The following is a 27534-nucleotide window of genomic DNA, read 5'->3' on the forward strand; positions in this document are numbered from 1 at the left end:
GTTGAGGGAATCGATATTCTCTAATCTTCTGTTGATGCTCCCTATTCTTCAAGCCCAATCAGAAACCAAAAGACAAGAGAGCCCATTGATACAGTCTCTACAGGTCAGCTTCTATGAGCACGGAATTCGGTAGAGACGGATAGACCGTGTATCTGATGGGGCAAAGATTTTAGCACTCTTTTCCACGACCAATTTCTTCAGATAATTTGACGATGAGTCAAAATATTTAATCTAAGGCTTCAGTGATCCCATGCACTTGGCCTTATACTTACATGTATCCATCAGTATATTTGAATCACTTAGCATGAAGCCATAGGAGAAGGCGATAGCACTCCACTCCAGTACTCTTGCCTGGAAAATCCCATGGACGGAGAAGCCTGGTGGGCTGCAGTCCATGGGGTCACTAAGAGTCAGACACAACTGAGGGACTTCACTTTCACTTTTCACTTTCATGCATTGGAGAAGGAAATGGCAACCCACTCCAGTGTTCTTGCCTGGAGAATCCCAGGGACTGGGGAGCCTGGTGGGCTACCGTCTATGGGGTCGCACTGAGTCAGACACGACTGAAGTGACTTAGCAGCTGCAGCAGCAGCATGAAGCCATATGATATCATCATGTGACTTAAATTAGTTACCTGCCACTCAACATGCAGAAGAGAAACTCCTGAGTTTAAGACTCAAGACAAACTGAGAGCAGTTGGGAAGGAGAAAAGGGAATGAAAAATTTAAGTTTTCTCAAGGATGAAGGAAAAACTTGGGACATACGGTATAAGATTCAGAAGCTGTATCTCAGAAATGTAACTATTTTGCCTTAAACTGGTAATCCACATGTAGACCAAAGATGATAAGTCTAGGAGTTAGAATACCTGGGTTCTAGATCTCTGCTACTCCTTATTTCTGGCATTTTGGGTAAATCATTTAGTCTCTCTGAGCTTGTTTCATTCTCCATAGAAGTAGAGGGTAGGACTAACGGCTGAAGCTTCCACTCATTTCTACAAAGTGTGATGCTATTATTTCACCCAAACAGAAATCTTAAAATGACTTGATAAAAACCGTAAAACTGAGTTAGAAAAATTGTTCAGAACATTCAGAACAAGAGTCTAATTATGATTGCAAGCAACTTCTAAATTTCCCCTTAGGACACCTCACCATAGAATTCAGCACGCCACTGAAACACAATAAACCTCCCTATCCAATGAACATGAAGTTCAAAGCATTATATCCTTAGGGAATGTTTTCATTCAGTTCAGTTCAGTTCAGTCACTCAGTCATGTCCCACTCTTTGCGACCCCATCAATCACAGCACGCCAGGCCTCCCTGTCCATCACCAACTCCCAGAGTTCACTCAAACTCATGTCCACAGAGTCGGTGATGCCATCCAGCCATCTCATTCTCTGCCGTCCCCTTCTCCTCCTGCCCCCAATCCCTCCCAGCATCAGAGTCTTTTCCAGTGAGTCAGCTCATCGCATGAGGTGGCCAAAGTATTGCAGTTTCAGCCTCAGCATCAGTCCTTCCAATGAACACCCAGGACTGATCTCCTTTAGAATGGACTGGTTGGATCTCCTTGGAGTCCAAGGGACTCTCAAGAGTCTTCTTCAGCACCACAGTTCAAAAGCATCAATTCTTCAGTGATCAGCTTTCTTCAGAGTCCAACTCTCACATCCATACATGACCACTGGAAAAACCACAGCCTTGACTAGATGGACCTTGGTTGGCAAAGTAATGTCTCTGCTTTTTAATATGCTATCTAGGTTGGTCATAACTTTCCTTCCAAGGAGTAAGCGTCTTTTAATTTCATGGCTGAAATCAGCATCCACAGTGACTTTGGAGTCCCCCAAAATAAAGTCTGACACCGTTTCCACTGTTTCCCCATCTTTCCCATGAAGTGATGGGACCAGCTGCCATGATCTTAGTTTTCTGAATGTTGAGCTTTAAGCCAACTATTTCACTCTCCTCTTTCACTTTCATCAAGAGGCTCTTTAGTTCTTCTTCACTTTCTGCCATAAGGGTGGTGCCATCTGCATATCTGAGGTTATTGATATTTCTCCCGGCAATCTTGATTCCAGCTTGTGCTTCTTCCAGCCCAGCGTTCCTCATGATGTACTCTGCATATAAGTTAAATAAGCAAGGTGACAATATACAACCTTGACGTATTCCTTTTCCTATTTGGAACCAGTCTGTTGTTCCATGTCCAGTTCTAACTGTTGCTTCCTGACCTGCATACAGGTTTCTCAAGAGGCAGGTCAGGTGGTCTGGGATTCTCATCTCTTTGAGAATTTTACACAGTTTATTGTGATTCACACGGTCAAAGGCTTTGGCATAGTCAGTAAAGCAGAAATAGATGTTTTTCTGTAACTCTCTTGCTTTTTCCATGATCCAGTGGATGTTGGCAATTTTATCTCTGGTTCCTCTGCCTTTTCTAAAACCAGCTTTTAATGACAATAGAGTACTTTAGGAAGAAGTGGTCAAAAGCAGGGGATAATTTTTAACATTTTTTTAAAAAACAATGTTTTCATTAGGTGATGACAATAGAATACTTTAGGAAGAGGTGGTCAAAAGCAGTTTTCAGGGTTTTTTTATATTATAGCTGAAAACCACAGAATAATTTCCATCCTACTTCTTGTAGTATCACAGAGAAATCAGAAGAGAAACACTAGTAAGAATGGAAAAAAATACAAAGATGGAACCATTGTACATGATAGCCTTTTGCACCCCTTCCTACTCAGCAGATAGAGTCACTATCTCAAGGTTACTCCTAAGTTTATATGAATGGTTATAAAAAATGTAGTAATATTCCTGGGGTATGCTAAGAAAGTGGTGACAAAAGTTGAAGTTTGACTTTTTTTCTCTTATTTTTGTGTGTATTAAATGTTCTTGGAGCATTTTTACAAATTCATTCTCTCTCTCATGACTGGAGAGGAAAAATAATATCTACAAGGTAGTTTTTTTTTTTTTTGGTGATGGAACTTGCTACCCAGAGTATGTCTTAATTTTAGAACAACATTGATTTAGGTCTCCTAGATTAATTCATACGAACAATGAAAAAGGAGAGGATTACCAAAATGAGGGGAAGGTAGAAGCAACCTATAATTGATCAAGATATGAACATGAATAACTTTATTTTAGAGATATAAAGTCCTGAGAGTAGGGAATAATATCTGTAAGCCTAGAGAGCCAATATTCTATGATAGTTATTCAGTGTTTCATGGAGGGAAATGCTCTATGATAGAATATGGCAGAGCCTGTCAGTCGACATTATGTAGTGAAAGATTAAGAAGGATAGGACCTGTATTTGGTCCACCTGCTAGGGGCAGGTCAGTAGGTGTTGGGGAGAGAGATATTTGAGTTTAGCAGAAAAGATACAACATCCAAAGGGAGTGGCAAAATCATGTTGTGATTTCAAGCAAGCAACCAGCATTAGGAGTTTGAGGAGATACTTGGGAGTTCCAGTGAATGCTGAATGCCTTTAGAAGGAATCTGGGAGAGGAGAAATGGATGAATCCAGGTAGACAGGCAGTTAAAGTAAACAGGTAGTAGGGCTGCCTGCTGGAGCTTAGGAATAGAACTATATTGGTGTGTCAGGGCTATCAAAACAAAGTACTACAGACTGGGTGACTCAAACAACATTAAACTTATTGTCTCATAGCTCTGGAGTCTAGGAGTCCAAGATCAAGGTGTTGGCAGAGTGCTTCCTGAGGGCTGTGGGGGAAAGGGTCTGTTCCATGCCTCTCTGAAGCTTGTAGATAGATGTCATCTCCCTGTGTTTCTTTCCATTATTTTCCCTCTCTGCGTGTCTCTTTGTTCAAATCTCTCCATTTCATAAGGACACCAGTCATACTTGATTAGAGCCTGCCCCAATGACCTTATTTTAACTTGATTTGTAAAGACGCTAGGTCCCAAATAAGGTCACATTCTGAGGTACACCAGCCAGGACTTCAACATGATTTTGATGGGGGAGGAGGGACACAATTTAACCTGTAACAAAGACTGAAGAGCACAAGATGAGCCCTAGTGTGAGAAGGGATTGGGGATGACCAAGACAGCAATTCAGACAGAGACCGAGACACAATTTGGATGTTAGAGTGGGGCCACGTGATGAGCAGAGTCCTAGAAATGAGACAACTGCCACAACTGGAGTCTGGGACCAAGACTGATGGATTCTCAGGTACTTGAATAGAAGTACCAGAACTCCTGAAGAATGGGATAGAATTGGTTGTCCAAGCCTGTGTGCATAATCAAGAGGAAGGGTCAACTTCTGGGAGAGGGAGGCCAGCAAAAACTGAGGTTCCATGGGAATCCATGAAAAGCTGGGAAATTCCATGGGATATGGAAAATCAAAGTGGAAGGCATTGACTTAATATACTCCCTAGAGAAGCCTGTGCAGAGAACTTTTGCCAAGATGACCTATTCTCCTTCTTTGCCCAAATGGGTGTAGTCAGAAGCTGATTATCTGTTCCTGGTTCCCTCAAAACTGGGGTGTGCTAATCCTAGGTTCTCAAAGGCATGTTACAGACAGGTACTTGAAGCCACAGTATAAATAGGATTCGTATTTCTAGAGCATCACTTTAACTTCGAGATTATAATGGAATGAGATGCACAGTTAGTGTGAATTTTTATAATACATTATGAGACTTGTAGAGTGCAACCAGCTAGTTGGGTCATACCCATGTCCCCTTGACACTCATGGTTCCTGTATAAGCCAATTGATGTCTTACTACTGACAGGTGCAATTTTGACTGAGGGCTTTCTCTTGGCCAGAGAAGCAGTTAACAAACCTGAGATCCATCTTAAGCCAATGATGAATGGGAATTGAAATTTCAATACACTTGCTTCCTTGACTTTGGGTGGGGGAGGAGGTGGGAGAGGAAGTTGTGACTTATGTTCTATACTGTTTCCCAAAGGTCCTCTGTGGGATTGAGTCCTCTGCCCACAGAAGTAACCTGCTCTTTAGTGTACTCTGGAATGGCTTCTTGGGATTATCTCCCAAATAAACCACTCAAATCCTAGTCTGCTTCTTGGGCAACTTGCACAAGATGCTGAGTCTAGTTTGAACTAAGTCTCCAGACTCTAGGGTGGGTAGGGTGATGGTGAGGTTTTTTTTTTAATTAATTTTTATTGGAGCATAGTTGCTTTACAATGTTGTGTTAATTTCTACTGTACAGCGAAGTGAATCAGCTATATATTTACATATATCCCCTCTTTTCCGGATTTGTTTCCCATTTAGGTCACCACAGAGCACTGAGTAGAGTTTCCTGTGCTCTCATTAGTTAAGAGTTTATACCCCTTTGCCTTTAAAGGAACTTTGCTGGTAAATTAAGAAACACAGGCTTAAGAGACTTGCTCACACTGCATTTGAAATTGTTAAACTAGTGAGCCTCAAACATTTTTCTTCCCCTAACTCATCAGTGAGGTTCTACATATTTTCTTTAACAATTCAGATAAACTCTGACAAAAGCACTCTAGATTATTCTTTCTTTACCTTCCAAATACAGAAACCTAAAAGTGGCAAGAACCCCAAAGCAAGACACCGGCCCCAGGGCCCTAGGGGCACACCACAGATCACCAAGGACTCACCATCAGGATTTCCTTAGAACTAGCTTTGCTCCCCTAAGTGAAATTTACCTTTTACTTGAAATATATGTATATTAAAAAAAATGCTAGTGCTGTGGTGCTAGAAATGGTTCTTTGTCTTTGGCTCTTATTTAAAAATGAGAATTACAAAAGAATCTTCCAGGACTCTTTATTGTTGCTTAATAAAACTCACTTAGAAGCAGAAATGTCCCTTGACTTGAGTTCACATAGCACAAAGTGGTAAGTGGGAATTATTCCATTATCCTTCACCCCGCTTACACTTGATTACTTAATAACACTGCTTTACATGGCTCTGAGTGAGATTACAGTATCATGCTAAGGAGGTGGCACGTTCAGTTGCTGCTGCTGCTGCTTCTACAAATATTGCTCAATGATCTATGCACTTAATTGCTTATTTCAATCTTCCTTCATTATTTCTATAAATAAATTTTTATAGCAAATGCAGAAACACAATAAGTAAGTGAAATCATAAACAACTTGCTCTTGGAGTAAATTGAATACTAGTAGAGGCATGTTTCTACTGATAATTTAAAATGTTTATAGTTTATCATCATTCTTGATTTAAAAATAGTGATATTAAACTGTACCAATTTAGTCTTCCCACCTCTCAAAGGATTCCTTAAGATAAACAAGCAGGTATTTGGGGGAAAAATTTTTGAATAACAGAAATAGAATTTCTAAGAAAGACATAACCAAAGTGAATGTACTGGGATACTGGAATGGTTTCTGTTTAATTTTCTATGTTTTTACTCACATTTTCTATGCAAGAATGTCGAATAATAATTCACGTACTCCTAAGGAAATGAACATAATAATGTTATTTATGGAGAAGCCAGTAGCAAGATCCATCGATGTCTAGGGTTTACTTTTGTCCTGATTAAAAAGTAATCTTGTGAAATTAGTGCTATCATAAGTGGATTATTCACCTCATTTGTGTACTGAAACACTGAGTTTTGAGGGGTGAATTTGGACTTGAAGGGAATGATAGGGCCCTTTCCTCATTTTTCTTTAGGTTTAGAGAATAATTCAACTTTAAATGTATTCCCCCCATTCCTCCTTCTGCAAGAATTGAGTCTCTGGGCTCTGAGCTTTTACTTTTGGCCTTGGAAAAGCTATCTGTATATGTTATGAGGTAATTTTAGTAATACATTTATTATTCATAATCTTTAAAATATAGTTGTCTTTTCATGAGGGTTTATAGTGATTTTCTCTTGCAACTTGATCCAGACTCTAGGACCATGTAAAAAAGCTTTCTGTATTCTGGGACTTAAAAAAAAAGGCTGGTAAGACATTTGTAATAAGTATGATGCATGTGACAATAAAACCACAGGATTATAACTGTCCTACTGCAACCACTTTGATTTGTTTAGGACATTTATTAAAGGTCAGAGAGATGGCCACTTCTAGGTGTCAATGGAATCAATGCTGATTAGAAATTCAAAATAAATTTGAATATTGTAATGACATCATACTTTCTCTTCAGTAAAATTGACTTTCTATCCCTCCTCCCTACCCTATTGGCACTTCCAATTGGAAAAACAGTATTATAGTACTTAAGAGCATTAAGAAACAAAATTTCATATACTACTATTATCCTTTCTATTTGTTACCTTCTACTCTTTGCCCATACACATTTATATTTTTAAACATAGTAGCAATCACAGTATATATACAATATTATATTCTGCTTTTTTATTGCCAACTCTCTTTTGAAAAGAAATCTGGAATTTCTATGAAGACAGAAAATAGGACTAAGGAAGCTACGTCACTCTAGCTGAAAAAAAAGGAAGGAACATGTGTTGATTGTGTGAGTTTGGAGCTTTTCAAAAGTGATGTAACATTTACCTTTGATTTTTTTTTTAACCACAGATTTGAACCCAACCATATTGGGTTGGAAAAGGGTATGGAATGTAATTAAACTAAAATTTGTGAATGAAAGTAGAGCAGCATTTGCTTTCTGACAGATTGCTAATTAAATGCCATGGAAGGTTTGCATATTTAATTTTAGCCATGTAAAGAATGTGCAATAGATGGTAGGCAAGAGTTTGGGCCAGGAAAGAAATGCCTATATTTTTAGATCATTTCCCTATCCCTGTTAATATATTGTCCTCTGATGTAGCTGAAGTGTTGAGATGAAGAAGTTCCTTGATTTGATCCAGAGCTAGGGTTTTGCCAGACAAAAGGGCAAGATTCTTGAGGGTACGGACAAGATTCTTGAGGGTACTGGCAAAAGAACAGTTGAAGTGATGTGCCACGAGTTGTAGACAGAAGAAGGAAGGAAATGGAGACAGGTGAAGGCTGATAGATGAAAACAAAGTAGGAGAGGTCAAGGGGACAGAGGTCTCTGTACTCAGAACAGACGTAATGGTAAAAATAGAGCAAGAGAACTGGAAGAACGGAGGGTCGTGCTCAGCAGTTTTTATTAAAACTGAAATAAACCTGAAATGCAAGTGAGTTGGCCCATTAAAAAAAATTTTTTTTTGGTTTTGTTTTGGTTTTTATGTTGTCAAATATTAGGGCTAGAACAGAGAGTAAGGCATGAACTGAAATTCATTCACCAACTCACTCCTGCATTAATTCAACGAATACCTTGCTAACCCCTTCCTAGGTGCCAGGTGCTGTTCTAGGGACTGTGAACATAGTAGTGTACAAGACAGAAAAATTTCTGATGGCTTGGAATTTATATTTTCTCTAATGGAGGAGTTAGACACTCAAATATCAAATTCATATACAGCAAAACGTACAGATCTTACATGTACAATTTGAAGAATTTTGTTTTGCAAATGCAAAGACCCATATAAGCACCACTTCAATCAAGATATTTCCTCAAATCCAGGGTATAGAGTCATGAGGGTGGGGGAGCTATTTTAAACATGATGGTCAGAAAAGGGAAGGCAGGCGAGAATGGGAAGGAGAACGTGAAGAAAATGAGGGAAGAAGCCAAGCAGATATCTGGGAGAAGGATGTTCCAGGCATAAGAACAGAAGGCTTGGAGAGGCGAACATGCTTGGTAGGACTGTCCCTAACATTTGTGAAGCCCAGGGCAAGAGTGCAAGTCAAGGCCCATGAAATGTACGTCTCAAGATTAAAAGTTATAAAACATATACTATTATCCAAACTTGACAAATATATGCCAATATTGGCCAGGAAGGACAGGTCTAGACTTAGCATTCCTGGACTCCTTAGGGTTCTACACAGGAATCTGGTGGTATGGGGTGAGCCAGCCTCTGGCATCTGATCCTAGCCAGAGGTCAATCCCCTTTCTCTTCCTATCCTGGGATCCTCCCATTGCCATGTGGGCTCTTGCACCCTGTGAGTGGACATTTGTATGGCCAAGTTCTGTCCACAGACTCCCCAACCAGCTGCCCTCTGATGGCTCCTTGGAACTAGGGATGTGCACACTCATGACAGTCTGCTCGTGGGAAGATGAACCAGGTCAGGGGCCCATGCTGGCGCTGGAAGCCAGCTCTTGGCCACTTGGGCAGCATAACCTGGGGTCCTTGATACCCAGAATGTGGTCTAGATGGGGCACAGGCTCTTGATGAGGACAGCCCCTGGACCCCACTGACTCTGTCCTCTAGGAGCAGGTGTGGCTGGGGGAGGGTCAGAGCAAGACCCTTGAAATCACAGAGGCCAGGGCAGCGGCCCATTTGCAGGACATTAAGGTGGCACTTTTGCTCATCATGCCTGACAAGCAACAAGGAGGCGACTCCCTGTATCCTTAGGATTTGAACTGTGATGATGGAGGAGATATGAAACTTCCGTTCTGTGGAGGGTCTATAAAAAGTAAAGGAAGGAAGAAAAGAAACTCAGAGTGTATGGAGCATCTGTGCCGAGCCTGGCTGTGTGAAATACACTTTGGCTGGTGTGATCTAATGTAATCCTCCAAATAACCCTGGGGAGTAGGCTCGTACTCTCCTGCATACAGTTAAGAAAAACAAAAACCAAAACAGGGAGGTCACTTCCTTGCCCAGAGTCACACAGCTAGTGGGTCATGGAGCAGAGGCTCAAACCCAGGGTTCCAGCTCTTTCTAAAGTCTGTATTCTTTCCACAACACCACATTGCCTTTGAAAGCCAACCTCAGAGACAGACTTCATTTGGAAGGAAAGGAAACAGCAGTAAAGAAGGCAAAATCCTATACTGTTCAGAGAGGGAAATGGCTGCAGTCCCTCAGCTGAGACTGGTTCCTCTTCTGAGGTCCCTAGAGCTGCTGGGAACCCATGAAGATAGTGACTATAATCTTTAGGTATTTCTTTTTTACACTGAGGTAAAATTCATATACAGCAAAACGTATAGATCTTACATGTACAATTTGAAGAATTTTGTTTTGCAAATGCAAAGACCCATATAAGCACCACTTCAGTCAAGACATTTCCTCAAATCCAGATATTTCCATAAGATATGCCCCTCATCCCAGAAATTTCCCTGCGCCTCTTTCCAGGCACTCTCCTCCCACGATCGGCAACCACCCTTCTTATTTCTATCACTGTGGATTCATTTTGCCTGGTTTAGAACTTCATGTAAATTGAATTGAGCAGTCTGAATTCTTTTTGTCTGACCTCTTTTGTTCAACATGTATTTTTTTTTTGAGATTTATCCACATTATGGGATGAAAGAAGTTCTCTTGTTATTGTTAAGCATTCCATTGTATGACCATGCTATCATTTATCCACTTATTTATTGATGAGTATTTGGGCTGCTTCCTATTTTTGGCTACTATGAATAAAGTTGTTAAAATGCCTGTCTTTTGGTCAATGTATGTATTCATTCATCTTGGGTCTAGACACAGGAGGGGAATTACTGGGTCATATGGTAAGTGTAGATTTCACTTTCTAAGAAACCGCCAAGCTTTTCCAAGGTGGTTACATCAGTTAGTACTCCCACCAGTCATGTATAAGAGTTTCCATTGATAAACTTATTTAATATATTTAATTTTGAAACATTTCAAAGATAAAAAATGAATAATATTAGCTGACAGTCTTTATATACTATTCAGATTTAACACATTAAAAATTTTCTGTATTTGCTTCTGATCCTGGTAAATGAAATGTTATAAATGCACTTGAAGATTCTCTTCCCATCTCCTTCCCTTTCTTCCTCCTTGGAATTAGCATCATCTTGAAGTTGGGGTGTATCTTCCCACATCTGTCTATTTTTAAGTATATGACATAATATATGAACTATTTTCAATATTTCACTAAGTCTAACAAAGATGGCTTATTTTCCTGTGATAAGTCTGGCAATGGTACCTGAAGCAGCAGTCATCTTAATAGGCTGGATTTAATCCAAGATGTTTTGTTTCCTATTTATTGCTGTTTGTTGATTCTAATATATATTTCTTTGGTTGTTTATACCTGCAGTTAATGGAAAATGGGAGATATTAATGTTATTTTAAAAGGCAATTTACAAAGCAGATGAAAATTGTTCAAAGCCTAGAATCTTCGAAGGAAAAAATAACAAGGAAGTTTTTGGCAGTTGTGCCGATGGGAGCTGTAAAGCTGATGTAACTCTCCTGTATTACAGATAAGGAAACGGAGTCTCATACTGATTGTGACTTGCTAGGTTTTTACAGCTAAAGAATGCCAGTACCAGAATCAAGCCCTCAGATGTCCATTCTAGAATTCTCCTGACCACAGCCTGCAGCTTCCATGTCACTGAAGGCAATCAAAGATGGAGAAGCAAGAAAAAAGAAAATGTGATGTGGAGGTGGGAGGAAGGAAAAACTTCATAAAGACAAGATGGCAGAAATGTGGTATTTTAAGGAAGAGGTTTGCCCTTCATATGAATGATTCTTGGATTTTGGTGTATATTTTTGGTAGCAGTATGCGGTGAGTCACTAACAAAGAGCTGAAGACAGATGAGTTAACATAAATGGACCAAAATAAGCTGTGGTCTCTAGGCTGAGCAGCTGTTGGACAAACCTGCCAATATTTTATTTCCCAGAGACACTTGCAGCAGATTAAAGTGAGCAGGCGGTGAGTGCCACGTTAGAAAATTCCATACCATTCAGAGTTTCCTGCGCCTGAGATGCGGCTATCAGGGGAAAGGGGAAAACTCGCAGGTATTTATTGAAGTCCCACTTTGTGGAAAAGGGTAGGAAGGCCCCAGTGTGCTAGTGGAAGGTAAGCGGGGCACAGGAATCAGCTCATCCTGGGGTGTGAGCCTTGACTGTGCTGTTAGCTCTGTAACCAAGGAATCAGCACATCCTGGGGTGTGAGCCTTGACTGTGCTGTTAGCTCTGTAACCAAGGAAGAGTCTTTGTTTTTTTAATTGGAGGGTAATTGCTTTACAGTATTGTGTTGGTTTCTGCCACACAACACGAATCAGCCATAAGTATGTCCCCTCCCTTTTGAACCTCCCTCCCACCTCCTACCCCATCCCAAGAAGATTCTTTAGCATCTCTATGACTCTGTTTTTCATCTTCTGAATGAGGCGCTTGGATTGGATAATATTCCAAGTGCCTACCAGTTAAAACATGGCTAGATCCCATTTATGGAGTGCTTAATTTGTGCCAGGCACCTTGTGAAGTGCTTTATCTCTGGATCTTTCCCCTCTATTAAACCTTTGAGACTTTGAAACCACAGCAGCCCCATTGTGCAGGGAAAGAAACTGAGGCATCAAGACGATAAGAGACTTGCCAGAAGTAACGCAATGAACAAGGGCAGAGCCTGGACTCAAACCTGAGACTGTCTCGGAAACCTAGCTTCTTAATCACCATTCTGCATTGTCCCTTCTCTCTAAGCAGGAGATCAGGAATGGGTTGTCTTCACCTCCTTCTTCCTTTCCACAGCTTTTATCTGTTTCTAACTGTCATGCTTTCATTGCACTGCAGTGGATTTCCAGGCCTTGGTCTTAGCTGGAGTCCTTTACTGCAGCCACACGCTACACAGTGGGTGAATGGCGGTAAAGATAGTAAATCAAATTCAAGACACACACCTCACACAGGACAGAAATAGTGTTGAGCAGGGCACAGCAGGACTGCTTGACTCACAGCATCGCTGCTGTCTTGAATATTTTGTACACACTCTCCACTGGACACTCTGTACTTGGTGTTCCTGCTGATGTCACCGGCAGAGATGTCTTATGAGGAGACACCCCATTTGAAAAGCCGATGCACTATCCTCCTCTACCCTGATTTAATATGATAAGGCCATGGCAACAGCTGCAATAGTGGCAGCTCCTTTGTTCCCTTTCATAAATGACACATAATTTAAGCACTTTCCTGCACTGCCTCTCTTTCAACAAGGACATCAGATATAGGAAAAGCATCTCTCTCTCCATTAGAAAATGAGCTCTAAGATTGTGGGCGATTTTTATCTAACTTCTTTTCCAGCTAGTCTTTTAGTTGGTGACTAGAAATCCTGTTAAAATCTGTCAGGATAGTCATGACACAAATCACACTTTCCATAGTTCTTTCTTTGATGTCTACACATATAAAAATGGAGAACTGAAGCAATATTGAGTAATTCGAACCAAAAAAGCACTGCTGGCTCTATTTATTGAGAGGTTTTAAGACACAGAAACTTTGAACTGAAAAGGGAAGGGAATATACACTCAACCTGTCAAAAGGCACATAGTAAAAAAAAGCACATAGTAAAAAAAAGCACATAGTAAAATATGGCAGATTGCATTAATGACCTTGATTCTTCACTTCTTTCTATAGCCACACCCTTTACCATGTGACCGTGGAGTTTCTGTCACTAAAGAGTGAGAGTCTATTTTCCCTCCCTGGAATCTAGGTTGATCTTGTAGCTTTTGGCCAATAAAATGTGGTGGATGTGATGCTATACCAGTTCCAAATTTAGGTCTCAAGAGACATTCAGTGTTTTTATTTGCTTCCTCTTCTTCTGCTTGCCATGAGAATATGCCCCAATTATGCTGCTGGAAAATGTGACATGAAGAACAGAGCTGAGTTTCCCTAGTCATTGCAACTGACTAGGTTATCCTAGATCACCTGAGCTGCAGCTGACTGCAAGACCACTGAGTGAGTCCAGTTGCGACCAGAAGCACTGTCAAGTCTAAATTGTAAACTGACATAGCTATGAACTCCATAAATACTTACTGTTTAAAGACTTTGATTCAGGGTGTTTCGTTACACAGCATTATGCAGCAACAGATAACTGATACAGAAAGTGAGACTTTAGTTGCCAGAGAAACATCCCAGGAAGTACAGGAAGGAAGGCTTGGGAGGATTGCAGGGAGTAGCAAGAATCAAACTGAGATCTAATACAAATCTGAAGTCTTTCCAAATTAGCACAGTTATGTATACCACTCCAAAAGTCATTCTGCATGCATACACTGAGTCTATTATTGGTAAGACACTATGCTAGGAGGAATACCTAAGGAATGGGAACACAGAAAAGCAAAAGTAAATGATAGACATGATTTAGAGAGGCTGCTGCTACTGCTGCTAAGTCGCTTGTTGTGTCTGACTCTGTGTGACCCCATAGACGGCAGCCCACCAGGCTCCAGGCAAGAACACTGGAGTGGGTTGCCATTTCCTCCTCCAATGCATGAAAGTGAAAAATGAAAGTGAAGTCGCTCAGTCGTGTCTGACTCTTTGCAACTCCATGGACTGCAGCCTACCAGGCACCACTGTCCAAGGGATTTTCCAGGCAAGGGTACTGGAGTGGGGTGCCATTGCCTTCTCCATTAGAGATGCTAGCCACAGGAAAAAAAGTTGGTCAAATGACTGAGTATGTTTAGGGTGATGGAGAAGGGTGAAATCAAGGAGCTGGCTGTGGAGTCGAGGGTCAAGGAGAACAGTGACAAAAGGATGAAGTTAAAAGCCTAGACAAAGAGGAAGACATTGATTCTCAGTTATGGAAGGAAATAACCTCTATTAGATACGTGTCTGTGTGACTAAGTGTTAAAATAGACGACAGGTAAAATTAACATAAGAAAACATAGTAAAACTGTCAGTACACTCCTGCCCTGAAACTGTTCAGTTTAGTGGGCTCTGTCTGCTGGTATCTGCAACCTGTACCCAAAGGCTTTCTTCCAGAATCACGGAAGGTCAATTTCCAGGTCAGAGCACTGGGAAGTGAGCATCTACCTCCATGCTCAACATCCCAGCAGCAATCCATAACCAGTGACTACGGCAGTTGGAACATAAATACCTGACTTCTCTCAGTTCTTGGGTGGGGTAATCTGGAAGCATGTATTTTATACCTTTCCCATAGCTTGTCCATAGAATTAAGCTCTAGTCACCTATTGTGGCAGCTGGCTTAACAACATACGCTTCATCTGAAGCCTTTCCTTCCCTTCCCTTCCGTGTCTCACTTCCCGACTCACTCCAAGGTCATCAGCTTCCTCTCCACCCCTCTTCCTGCCCAAGGGCCTTTTGCTCTCTCTAGGCCTGTACTGCTCTTTCCCTGACATGCAGACGACAGACTTCTTGTCACTTAGGTCTCAGGCTAAATTTCACCTTGTCAGGGATGCCTTGCCTGCTACCAAATCTAATGCAGCTTCATCATCTGATCTTAACTCTCAATGTCAGTCACTTCTTTCACGCTCAGATGTTTTCTTTCTTTATTGGTTTTCCTACGTTTTTTGTGAGAGTGCAAGTTGGCACAACGCTTTTGGGAAGGCTGTTGGGTAGTATGTACCAAAGCCACCTAAGCCCCAGCAATTGCATTCCTAGGGGTAATTCCAAGACGAATGAATGCTTAGATCTATGAAAAGCCACCTACAAGAATGTTTATCACAGTTTTATTCATAGCAACCCCAAACTGGGACCAAACCCAGTGTCCATCAGTAGAAGAATAGATAAGTAAATTGTGAAATATATAATGGAATATCCTACAATGGAATACTACACAGCAATGTGAAGAACGAACTGCTGCTATACATAAGACATGGATGGATTTCATAGAGACTGGGATAAAAAACAAAGCAAGGCACAAAAAGAAACATATTATATGATTCCATTTCTATGACATGCATGAACAGGCACAACCAATCTATCATAGCAGGAGTGGGAATAATGATTACCTCTGGTCAGGAGGATATTGCCTGGGAGGGAGCCTGAGGCACTGGAAATATTCTATATCTTGATGTGGGTGGTGAGTACATGGATATGTACATATGTAAAAGGTCATTAAGGTGCATACTTAAGATTCATGCACATTCTATATATGTCATACATTAAAAAAATGAAAAAGCAAGTTCCATGAGAGCAAGGACATTTTGTGACTTGGGTATTACCGTCTGACACACAGGATGCTATCAGTAAGCACTCCTTACTTACTGAGCAAGGGAATAGATGTGGATTTGCATTTTAAAATGCTAACCCCCAAATTAAGCAGAGTTTTACTGTCTATTCCACGTGATATATATGAGAGGAATCAAAGGTAGGTCAGCTTAATGAAAAGTACACGACTACATAAAATGGCAGCCTGTGATAAATGCTAGAGAAACAGATGCCAAACAAAGTGGTAGCTGAGCAAGAAAGAGAGAGTCATTTCAATTGCAGCTTTGGGGGAAGTGAGATTTGATCTGGCCCTGAAAGTATTTCTGCAGGTAGGGCTGGGTGGGAAAGGAGACAAAGAAGGGGGTGGGTGGTGAGTGGCAGGGAACAAAGACTCTGGGACAGGAAGTCCAGGGCACATTCGGGAAATGGAGAGAGTGGCTGAAGACAGGGGTGGAAAGTCTTGGGGGAGGGAAAGATGAGCATTCATCAAAGCAGGTTGGGGACAGCTCTGTAAGGGCCTGGACTACTTTGCAAGGAGTTTGGCCTTCACTCCACCCAGAGGGATGAAGTTTCAAAGGTCTTAAAGCACTGGAATAACTTTGAAGTGAGAATTGTTACCCTCCCTAAATTAATATTAAAAAATATGTTCACTTACAAAAAAATCTGAAAAGCCAGTCCAACATGAAAGACACAAACCAAATATAATCACTGCTATCACTTTAATATGTCAACTCTGATATACTTTTTTACAAAATGAGATAGAATTCACATACTCTAAAATTTACCATTTTACAGTGTACAATTCAGTGCATTTTAGGATATTCACAAGGTTGTGCAAACATCACCACTAATTCCAGAACATTTTCACCACCCCCCCAGCCGAAAAGAAACTCCCAGACTCATTAGCAATCACTCCCCATTCCTCCTCCCCAACCCCTAGCAACCACTAATCTACCTTCTGTCTCTATGGATTTTCCTAGAGAGATTTTTTGTGTGCATACATGTGCAAAACACATACTACCTACATATATACTTCTCCCCCAGCTACACAGAGGGACTTGTACATACTGCGAGGTAAGCTGTGTTGACCCTTGAGAATATATATATATATACATATCTTGATTCTTGACCATATCAGATTGGCTTGTGAAAAATTAGCCTGGGTGGCAGGGCAACGATGGATTGGAAAAAGAGGTTGGGGGCAGTGACATGGCTTAGCAATGCCTGTAGTGAGGGGTGCAAGAAGATATGTGGGTACAAATGAGGCACAGCAGTCACATGAATGTTGGGGTGCACTTCTGAGACTCACACTGCAGTACTCGGGCACACGTCAGCCCAGCAGCAGGAAGCGCTGGTGCTGATGGATCTCAGTCAAGTCTCCTTTGGGGCCTCCTACTCACCTGAGGAGAGAGCGCCCTGCCCCAAATTACACTTGCTCTTTATGACAGCCTACATCCAACGATTTCCCTGGTGGCTCAGAGGGTAAAGCGTCTTCCTACAATGTGGGAGACCCGGGTTTGGTCCCTGGGTCGGGAAGATCTCTGGAGAAGGAAATGGCAACCCACTCCAGTACTCTTGCCTGGAGAATCCCATAGATGGAGGAGCGTGGTAGGCTACAGCCCATGGGGTCGCAAAGATTCGGACACGACTGAGCAACTTCACACACTCACATCCAGTGATTAATCTATGGTGTGTGTGTGTGTGTGGAGGGGTGATTTATACGGGCCATCCTGGCTCTTGGGCTTCCTAAAAGCTGAGGCTTTTATTATGACTGTATTTCAGCCCAAGTCCTCCCTCTCCCCAATTCTGCTAACCTCGCTCCTCCCCAGGTGTTGTTCCTAATAAACTTCCTGCGTTGGTAGCTCTTCCTCAGGGGACCACGAGCATGGCAAATGCTGGGTTGGCCAAAAGCTCATTCGGGTTTTTTCAGTGAGATGTTACGAAAAAACTCGAACAAACTTTTTGGTCAGCCCAACATTTAGTCTAGAAACAGAGCTGGCACACATAGATGTCTCTGTGGAGTGATCCACTGGCTAGAGCTTGGTGACTGACTAGAGACATTGGGTGGAAGGGGTAAAAAGAAGGAGCAATACACACACATATTCATAATTAATACATTAAATATATATGCACATATTATATATATGTATGTAAATGCATAATACATTCTCAGGAACTTAAACTCTACTTTGTACAAGAAACAGCTTTGGAAGGTGAAGGTACAAATCTGGTTCCTTTTTTTTTTTATCCACACCGTGCAGATTGCAGAATCTTAGTTCCCTGAGCAAAGATCAACAGTCCCAGGTCCCAGGAGTGAAAGCATTGAGTCCTAACCTCTAGACCAGCAGGGAATTGATTATTTTGTTCAATTAACCCACAGTGTGTTGAGGTAGACAGAGAGTAAACAACTAATTCTAATACAATCTGTTGCACACCCTTGTAAATGATAGGGAAAAGTGATGAAATATTAAGAGTAAAGACGCTGCTAATATTTTAAGCTGAGGTATCTTGAAAGACAATAAAGACATTATGTGACATGAGAATGCAGATGAAAGATGTTGTAATTAGAAAATAAATATAAAGTATGTATGTCCTCCAAAGAGTTTGAAATATGGCTTTGGAACTCCTGAGAGAGGTCATGAATAGAAATACATATTTAGGTGGTATGTATTGGATTGCCCAAAAAGTTTCTTCAGGTTTTTCCATCTGATCTTAGAGAGAAACCTGAACAAACTTTTTGGCCCACCCAACATAGATAGATGATGGTTATACGCCTTGGGAGTAGAGGAGATTGTTAAGGCAGATCATGTAAAACGGAAGCTTGAGAAAGATCCACAGCAGAGCTGAACTCTGGCTGCTGCTCCCTACGTCAACACCCATGGCAGCCATAGTTAATTGAACATAAAACCTCAAAATACTTCGCAACATGTGGCTTCAGAGAGCCACTGCCAACAAATTTACTTACCATTTCTGGTTTCTTCTCCAAATCTAGGTGTGGTGATCAGGAACAATTGTGGGAGTCAGCTGCTCTCGTTATCAGGGCCAGAGAAAGCACCCACGAAAGCAGGGGAAGTACTAGAAGAGTGGGGAGGGGTGGTCCCAGAAGGAAGAAGAGGGTTTCAAGAAGGAAATAAAAAGATTTATCAAATGACTAAGTTGAGGACTTGAGGAGACGAGATTTGAAGGGACAGGCCAGTGGTGACCATGGAAAGTAGTCTCACTAGTGGTTCGCTAGAGAAGTGATGAAGGAAGATGGAGAAGAGACTGGGAGATAGCCCCAGATGCTCACCTATATATGGGCAGCCTTGATCCCTCAGGGAGAGCTCATTAAAGATGCATTTCTAGGACTTACCCTAGAGCCATAGCCTCAGGGTGTATTCTGGCCTCCCAGGAGCTCTTCTATCAGAATGATCTGAGTGGCAAAGAGAGCCCAGAAGCAACGGGTGGGTGCTCCCTGTAGCAGATGCTGTTGATGTCCCTTTCACATGCCTTCAGCACTCACCGTTCAGTACACATTGCTGGCGTCATGTGCGAGCACATGTACTCTCTGCCTGAGGACTTTCTCTGGCAACTGGAGCATGTTGGCCTGCTTGCCAGAAATGCCAGAGAGTTAATTTCCTAGGGAGCAGCCTTCAACCAAGAAGGACAGAAGCTGGTGGATAAACAGCTCAACGGACTCACCTCTCAGCTGGAATAACTTGGGGCTAATTTTATGTGGTCTCCCAGTAGTCCCCAGTAGGTCTGAGCTGGAGGTGACCAGAATACGTTCATCACCATAATCTGTATTGGCTTCTGCCTCACTTCCTACTCTCCTTTTTGGGTCCCAAGAGCACCTCTTGCCTAAATGATCAGTACCTATATCCTGGTCTCAGAGTTGGTCTTAGGGGAACCCCAAACTCACCATCTCATTTCATTTTCCTGGGCACATAGGACAACTACATATTCTAGTGGCACTTGCAGTCTGCTTGAGCCCAGGTGACTAGGCTCTGACACATGGGCCAAAGTGATATACATCACTTCAAGACCTGGCCACCAAATTTCTGGTGTGTTCATCCCTCTGAATCTTTCCTCTCCATGGTGACTCCAGAGGCCACGTTTTAAGACAGCAGTATCACAAGATAGAAGTTGTCTGGATTCCTGAGTCACCGACTGGAGGGCACCTACTGATGAGAGCTGTCCCACTTGTACCAGTTTGTGACACAAACGAATGAGAAAAACTACTACGTTAATCACTGATATTTTTTTCTTTTATTACAGCAGGTAGCATCAACTAGCCTGATTAATTCTCTCAGCGCCGACATCTACACACGACCCCGTGGAGACAGACAGCTGGGGGAAGCTGCTGCGTGGCACAGGGAGCCCAGCCTGGCTCTGAGACGACCCAGAGGGGAGGGACGGGGCCGCTGAGTGAAGTCTAAGCGAAAAGGGATATATGCATCCATAAAGCTGATTCACTTCTTTGTGCAGCAGAAACTAACGCAACACTGTAAAGCAATTATACACCAATAAAAACAAACAAACAAACAAAAAAAAAAGACTGCTCTCCATCCTTTAAAAATGTTGGGGACTTTCCCGTGGTCCGGTGGTTAAGACTTCTGGCTTCCAATGCAGGGGGCGTGGGTTCAATCTCTGGTCAGGGGACAAAGGTCCCACATGCCGTGTGGCACAGCCTCCCAAAATATTTTTCCCCCATTCCCTCAAAATGGCTAATAACATAGCTGAAAATGGCCACGTGTTAAAAGCATGACATGATTATCTACTGAAGTACACTCAACTGTGAACAAGAAGTACCGAATTAGCTACCCAAAGATAGTTCTGTTTTCAAATGGATTTCTTTTTTAAAAAATTTATTTATTTTAATTGGAGGCTAATTACTTTACAGTATTGTAGTGGGTTTTGCCATACATTGACATGAATCAGCCATGGGTGTACATGTGTTCCCTATCCTGAACCCCCCTCCCACCTCCATCCCCATCCCATCCCTCAGGGTCATCCCAGTGCACCAGCCCTGAGCACCCTGTCTCATGCATCGAACCTGGACTGGTGATCTGTTTCACATATGATAATATACATGTTTCAATGCTATTTTCTTAGATCATTCCACCCTCACCTTCTCCCACAGAGTCCAACAGTCTGTTCTTTATATCTGTGTCTCTTTTGCTGTGTCGCATATAGGGTCATCATTACCATCTTTCTAAATTCCATATATATGCGTTAGTATACTGTATTGGTGTTTTTCTTTCTGACTTACTTCACTCTGTATAATAGGCTCCAGTTTCATCCACCACATTAGAACTGATTCAAATGTATTCTTTTTAATGGCTGAGTAATATTCCATTGTGTGTATATGTACCACAGCTTTCTTATCCATTTGTCTGCAGACGGACATCTAGGTTGCTTCCGTGTCCTAGCTATTATAAACAGTGCTGCAATGAACATTGGGGTACACGTGTCTCTTTCAATTCTGGTTTCCTTGGTGTGTATGCCCAGCAGTGGGATTGCTGGGTCATATGGAAGTTCTAGTTCCAGTTTTTTAAGGAATCTCCAGGCTGTTCTCCATAGTGGCTGTACTAGTTTGCATTCCCACCAACAGTGTAAGAGGGTTCCCTTTTCTCCACATCCTCTCCAGCATTTATTGTTTGTAGACTTTTGGATAGCAGCCATTCTGACTGGCGTGAGATGATACCTCGTTGTGGTTTTGATTTGCATTTCTCTGATAATAAGTGATGTTGAGCATCTTTTCATGTGTTTGTTAGCCATCTGTATGTCTTTGGAGAAATGTCTGTTTAGTTCTTTGGCCCATTTTTTTGATTGGGTCATTTATTTTTCTGGAATTGAGCTGCAGGAGTTGCTTGTATATTTTTGAGATTAATTCTTTGTCTGTTGCTTTGTTTGCTATTATTTTCTCCCATTCTGAAGGCTGTCTTTTCACCTTGCTTATAGTTTCCTTCGTTGTGCAAAAGCTTTTAAGTTTAATTAGGTCCCATTGTTTATTTTTGCTTTTATTTCCATTACTCTGGGAGGTGGGTCATAGAGGATCCTGCTGTGATTTATGTCAGAGAGTGTTTTGCCTATGTTTTCCTCTAGGAGTTTTATAGAACATCCGGTAAGATCTATAAAAGAGATGTTCTTGAAATATCTGAGCCTTCTCATTGTCTTCACATGATAATGAGCACAGCCCGCTCCCAGCTTTATCTATATTGCCCACAAGAAAGATGGGTCAGCCGCTTCTAAGAGATTGCTGACCTCTGGCCTCTGGAATAAAGCCCAAACTCCTGAACCTGGCATTTCCAGGCATCTCTGGTTGTTTCCAACCTACCCTTCTACCCTGATCTTTGCTCTGTTCCCCCATGAAACCTCTCGAATCATACTTTTGCCAGACCATGATCTCCCAGCTCCACACCTCAGCTCCACTCTATCTCCACTTACAGTGTCCTTTCCTCCCTTCTGCTCCTTTCTGGATTCACTCCCAGTCACAGACCTGACTCCGATTGTGTCTCCTCTCTAAGGCTCTGAAATCCCATTTTGCCTTCCGTTTTGTTGCTATGACTCAATTGGATTTCAGTAATCGCTGCTTATTGTTATTATTTCTGTTCTTTTATGTGTTTATGTCCTCTTTTCTGATCTAGAAATGAATTATTTAAAGAAAATATTATGCCTATTTTTCCTCAGAATCCCTATGGTTTTTAATACATAGTCAGGGACATGAATACTGAAGATAGAGGTATAGCAAATTGAACTTCTTAAAGATCACAAATGCAAAGTTTTTTTCACCCATGATTTTAAAAAAATTATTTGGAAATAATTCTAAATTAACAGAAAAGCTACAGGAATAAAAATAGTATAAATAAAACCTGTAAATGCCTTACCCAGATTCACTTATTCATTTACTGTAAATATCTTACTTCATCTCCTTTATATTTCAATATCTCTGTCATTTATCTATCTTTCTATCATATTATCTACACACACACACTCAGAGTGTTTTTCTGAATCATTTGAGGATAAATTATATACATCATGAAGCCTTACCCTTAAATACTTCAGTGTGTATTTGCTAAGAGATGGCTCATCTTAGCCCGTGGGAGTTTGATGTATGATGCAGGGAACCCAAAGCCAGTGCTCTGTGACAATCTAGACGGGTGGGATGGGGAGGGTGGTGGGAGGGGAGTTAAAGAGGGAGGGGACGTATGTATACCTAATGCCAGTTCAAGTCAATGTTTGGCAAAAACCATCACAATATTGAAAGTAATTATCTTCTAATTAAAAAATATATATTTAAAAAAAGAATAGGCTAATGTCTTCCCTAATCATGAAGTGAAGTCGCTCAGTCTTGTCCGACTCTTTGCGATCCCATGGACTGTATTCTACCAGGCTTTTCTGTCCATGGGATTTTCCAAGCAAGAGTGCTGGAGTGGGTTGCCATTTCCTTCTCCAGGGGATCTTCCTGACCCAGGGATCAAACCCAGGTCTCCTGCATCGCAGGCAGACGCTTTACCCTCTGAGCCACCAGGGAAGTAAGAGAGTGATCAATTCCCATCAATTTAATACTGATATAACACATTTGTATCAATAATGTGTTGTCATTCCAATTTGCTCAAGTGACCTAATGTTTTTATGGCATGTTTTCCCTCCAATACTGGATCCAGTGTAGGGTCAAGATAGAGCACCTAGTTGTGTTTCTTTTGCCTCCTTTAAGGTGGAACACTTCCACATCTTTTATGACACGGTTAGTTTTCAAGTTAACACACCTCTCCCCTTTAAAGAATGTCAGAATTAAAAAAAAAAACCTCCTAGGTTGGCAGACTATTTTATATACATATGGATGGATGTGAATTTTCTGAGTAATATCATAATCACTCCCAGTGTAAGACTCCAAATTTGAATCTCCTTTTATTCTCATTCTGAACTTAACATCAATGGCAACATTTTTAATGCTGCTATACAGGAACCTTGGTCTTATTTTATTTACAATGCCTTTCTCTTTATTTAGAGTGGAAGAGGAAATCACAAATCTCCTTCTCCTGCAGCTTCTGCTGGGCTGCAGGCTGCATGGGAGGAAAAGTCAATATAGGAAGTGAGAGAGTAAACTGAGAAGTTGAAATCAAAGTGGTAGGCCGCTAAGTCTTGGCTGTGGTGTATCTCATCTCTGAAGTCAAAGTATTTTTACAGACAGCATTCAGCCATCATTAAATAAAATCCCTATGCTGTAGAAAGGGAAGGCATTAGTAATTTCCGTTGTCTATGAGTGGAAACAGAGACACTGACAGGCGTAATGGCTTTTCTACTTTGAGTCTGAGAGGCAATGAAGAATCATGGAAAGAGAGCTGATAAAGGAGTGAATCTGTTCGGGAGATTTGAATCTATTTATTACCATCACTGCCAAGTAGTTATATAGCTCAGTAAGTCATATCCTTTCTAAGCCCTCATATCATTATCTGTAAAATGAGGGTTTGGAATGACGACTTGCTCTAAGTTTCCTTCAGTGATTCTAAAAGTCAGTGATGATGAATTCCAGCACACATTCAGTGCATGTCTATGGAGTGCCTACTATGTTTTGGCCACTGGGCTAGAATGAATAGGGAGTTTGTCTCTGTTCTTAAGGATCCCCCGGCATGGTGGCAAGGGGTGCATGTCAGCAAAGAATTGTTAGAAGGGCCACAACAGGGGCAAGCTCAAGGTACAGGAGCATCACAAAGGAGACAGTAAGCAACTTTCCTGGGGGAGTCACATGCCTCTTAGAGGAAGTATGTGACAGTGGCTGCTGAACTGAGCCTTGTAGATGGAGACAGGGTGTTCCAGGCAGAAGGTGCATGGCTCTTTGTGGATTGCATGCACCTTGGATTTGAACGCAATGTGCTCGAGGTTAAGTGAGGGTGGTGAGGCTGGAACAATAGCCAGGTACGGCCAGATCTATGGGGGCTGCTTTTTCCAGGTCAAGAAGAATTTGAGGGGTGGGGTGAGACTTGAGGCCAAGAGATCTACTGCAGATGATAAAGGATTGAGAGGCACAGGAGAGATGAAGCAGCAGAGTGGTCAAAGACAAGTTTAGGAGAAAGGATTGAGAAGGCACACCAATTGAGGGTGGGGTGGGGGAAGAGGACGGGCTGTCACAGGACTTCTACTTTCAGATTTGTGCAGTGGACTGGACTGTGGTGCTACTAGCTGTAGGTGGGAGCCCCCAAGGGGGAGCAGGTTTTTGGGAGATGTACGAGCTCAATTTAGGATGTATTGGCCTGGAGATGTGTATGGGCCACCCAAGAGGAGATGGCCGGCAGGCTGTTGTGTAAATGGACCTGGAGCTCAGGAGAAGTCTGGACTGGAGATAGATCTGATGGTTAACATGTCACAGGAATGAGGGATGTCACTCAGGGAGGGTGTAGCTTGAGGAAAGGACCATGCCTGAGAAGGAAGGACAGGAGTTCTGTTGTCTTATTAGGTCTGGATTCACACTGCTGAGATGTATGGTACTGGACAAGTAACTTTGAACCTGTTTCTTCATTTTTAACAACAAGCCCAACTTGGAGACTCATGAGAGTTTGAGATTAAAAAACAATCCAATCAATGGAACTTAAAAGAAGAGTAGGAAGGGTAGCCCAGGAAATACCATTAAACTGATATTTAACAGACATAAGATGGCTCCTGACTGTAGCTTTCAGGAGGAGCCATTTGCTGAGTTGCCCACACACTTGCTGTCTTTGTTGCCACATTAGTTTGTTACCAGTTGCTTAATTTCTTTGAGCCCTGGCTTCCTCTTCTTCAAAATAGAGACAAAATATACTCTTCTAGTTATCTCAGAGAATTATTTTGAAAAACAAGTGAGATAGGGTTTGTGTGAACACTGGAAACTCAGACATAAATGTTAATTATTATAAAAATGAAGGGAATAAAGAGATGTGACCACATCCTCAGCATATTTTGTGCTGTTACCACCATGGAGTGTCTGTCAGAATCAGAACTGAGGCATGTTCCAACTAGTCAGTGTCAGAACTGGAATAAAATCCAGGGCCTCTGACTCTTGGCCATCGTTATGCTAATCCCCATATGAGGCTATCTGACTGAGTCGGGATTTACCCGGGATTATGGACCAGAAAGAAATAGAATTTGGACTGCAGACTTTGTGAGCCCACCACAGGTCCTCCGAAAATGTCAAGTTTCCATTTCCAGGTGGGGAAGGAGCACCCCCTCCGCATAAATGGGAGCAGTACTGCAACAACACAGAAAGATGCCAGCACCCAGAAAGCTCTCAATAGACGTGAGCTCACTGGGCCAGCCAGGTGCAGCATTCAGAATGGAAGAAGTCATCAGTATTCACCGGATGAGGTACCCGCAGGTCCCACCTAGTTACAGAGGGACTAGGCCAGGTTCTGGTCGGCGGGCAAGGATGGGTGGGATTGACCTGAGCTCACCTCAAGGAGGCTTTCACTTCCACTTTCTCCCAAAAGAAGTGAAAAAAAACCCCATGCAAATGAAAGAGATGAGGATGCAACGAGGCTGACGCAGCTCCCCATCTCTTCTCTTGCTTTTCTTAGTGATCTTGGCAGTCTGAAAACAGTGAGACATTTCCTCAGTCAGAGGAACCCAAAGCTGTGGGCCCACTGCCTTTTAAACTCCATCCATATCACCATCTAGAAACAATTTGTATAATCATGTCAGGCAGTAGTCTGGCAAGCCCCTTGCTAAGGCCTGAATTCTTGCTGGAACATCACAGAGGCTTCAGATCCGTGCCTACACTGTGGGTCCTAGGAGTTTCCCATTTATGGTTACTTACAAGTTTTCTGTAAGCAGGCCTGGCCACAGCTTAGAGCACAGATCTGAACCCTCTGTCTCCTTCTTTCTCTTCCACTCTTTCCCTTCCTCCCTTCCTTCCTTCTCACCTTCTCTCTCTCTTTTTAAACAATACTTTGATTTTTAGAACAGTTTTCTATTTACAGAAAAATAGATCAGATTCTACAGGGAGCTCCCACATTCCTCACCTCTCCTACTACCTCACGTACAGTTTCCTCCCAAACTAACTTGTTAGCAAGATACATGTGTCACAATTCATGAACTCAAATTGATACGTTATTAACCGAAAGCCCATAGTCTATTCAGATGCCCTTAATTTTTCTCTCATGTCCTTTTCTCAGGCTCTCATCCAGGATACCATATCATGTCTAGTTGTCATGTTTCTTAAGGTTCCTCTTGGCTGTGACAATTTCTCAGAGTTTCCTAGTTTTTAAGGGCCCTGACAATTTTGACGGAGGCTGGTCAGGTACTATTTAGCATGTTCCATTATTAAGATTTGTCTGATTTTTTTCTCCTGGTTGAACTGGAGTGATGGGTTTGGGGGAGTAAGATCATGGAGGTAAAGTGTTGTTTTCATCACATCATATCAGGGGTACATACCGTCTGTCATACATGATTGATGACTTTTGACATTAATACTGGTCATTCGGCTAATACAGGTCTCTTTACAGCAAGGTTACTCCTCTTTCCCCCCTTTCCATGCAGTCCTCTTTACAGGGGAGTCACTCTGCACAGCCCACATTTAAGGAATGGGAAGTTAGGGTGGAGTATCTACAAAATTTATTTTCAATTGTTCTGCATGGAAGATTTGTTTCTTCTCCCCATTTATTAATTTATTCAATAATTGATTTATATCAGTATAGACTCTACATTTATTTTATACTTTGAGTTATAATCCAATACTACTTTCTTTATTTTGTTAGTCCAACTGTTCCAACTTTGACTACTGAGAAGTCTTTCAG

At 41.8% G+C, this 27534-nt stretch overlaps 1 protein-coding gene across 3 annotated transcripts in view; it reads right to left on the reverse strand.

Moving 5' to 3' along the window:
* Nucleotides 1-19156, reverse strand: part of RPS6KA3 (ribosomal protein S6 kinase A3) — a 161437-nt gene extending 142281 nt beyond the window's left edge. Inside the window, exon 1 of one of the 3 annotated variants that reach the window (XM_088833883.1) lies at nt 19137-19156. Coding sequence is in view for 1 of the 3 variants with exons in the window: in XM_088833877.1 (XP_088690003.1) it covers nt 18750-18752 (3 nt within the window). In the remaining 2 variants the exon portion in view is untranslated. Of the gene's footprint in view, nt 1-18749; nt 19049-19073; nt 19094-19136 lie in introns of those variants that run through there. The other 2 variants (XM_088833884.1, XM_088833877.1) reach the window with 2 other exon arrangements.
* Between the last annotated feature and the right edge of the window lie 8378 nt (nt 19157-27534).

The sequence above is a fragment of the Moschus berezovskii genome, chromosome X (assembly GCF_049115385.1).
Source record: "Moschus berezovskii isolate FMDL1 chromosome X, NW_MosBer_1.0, whole genome shotgun sequence".
NCBI lineage: Eukaryota > Metazoa > Chordata > Mammalia > Artiodactyla > Moschidae > Moschus > Moschus berezovskii.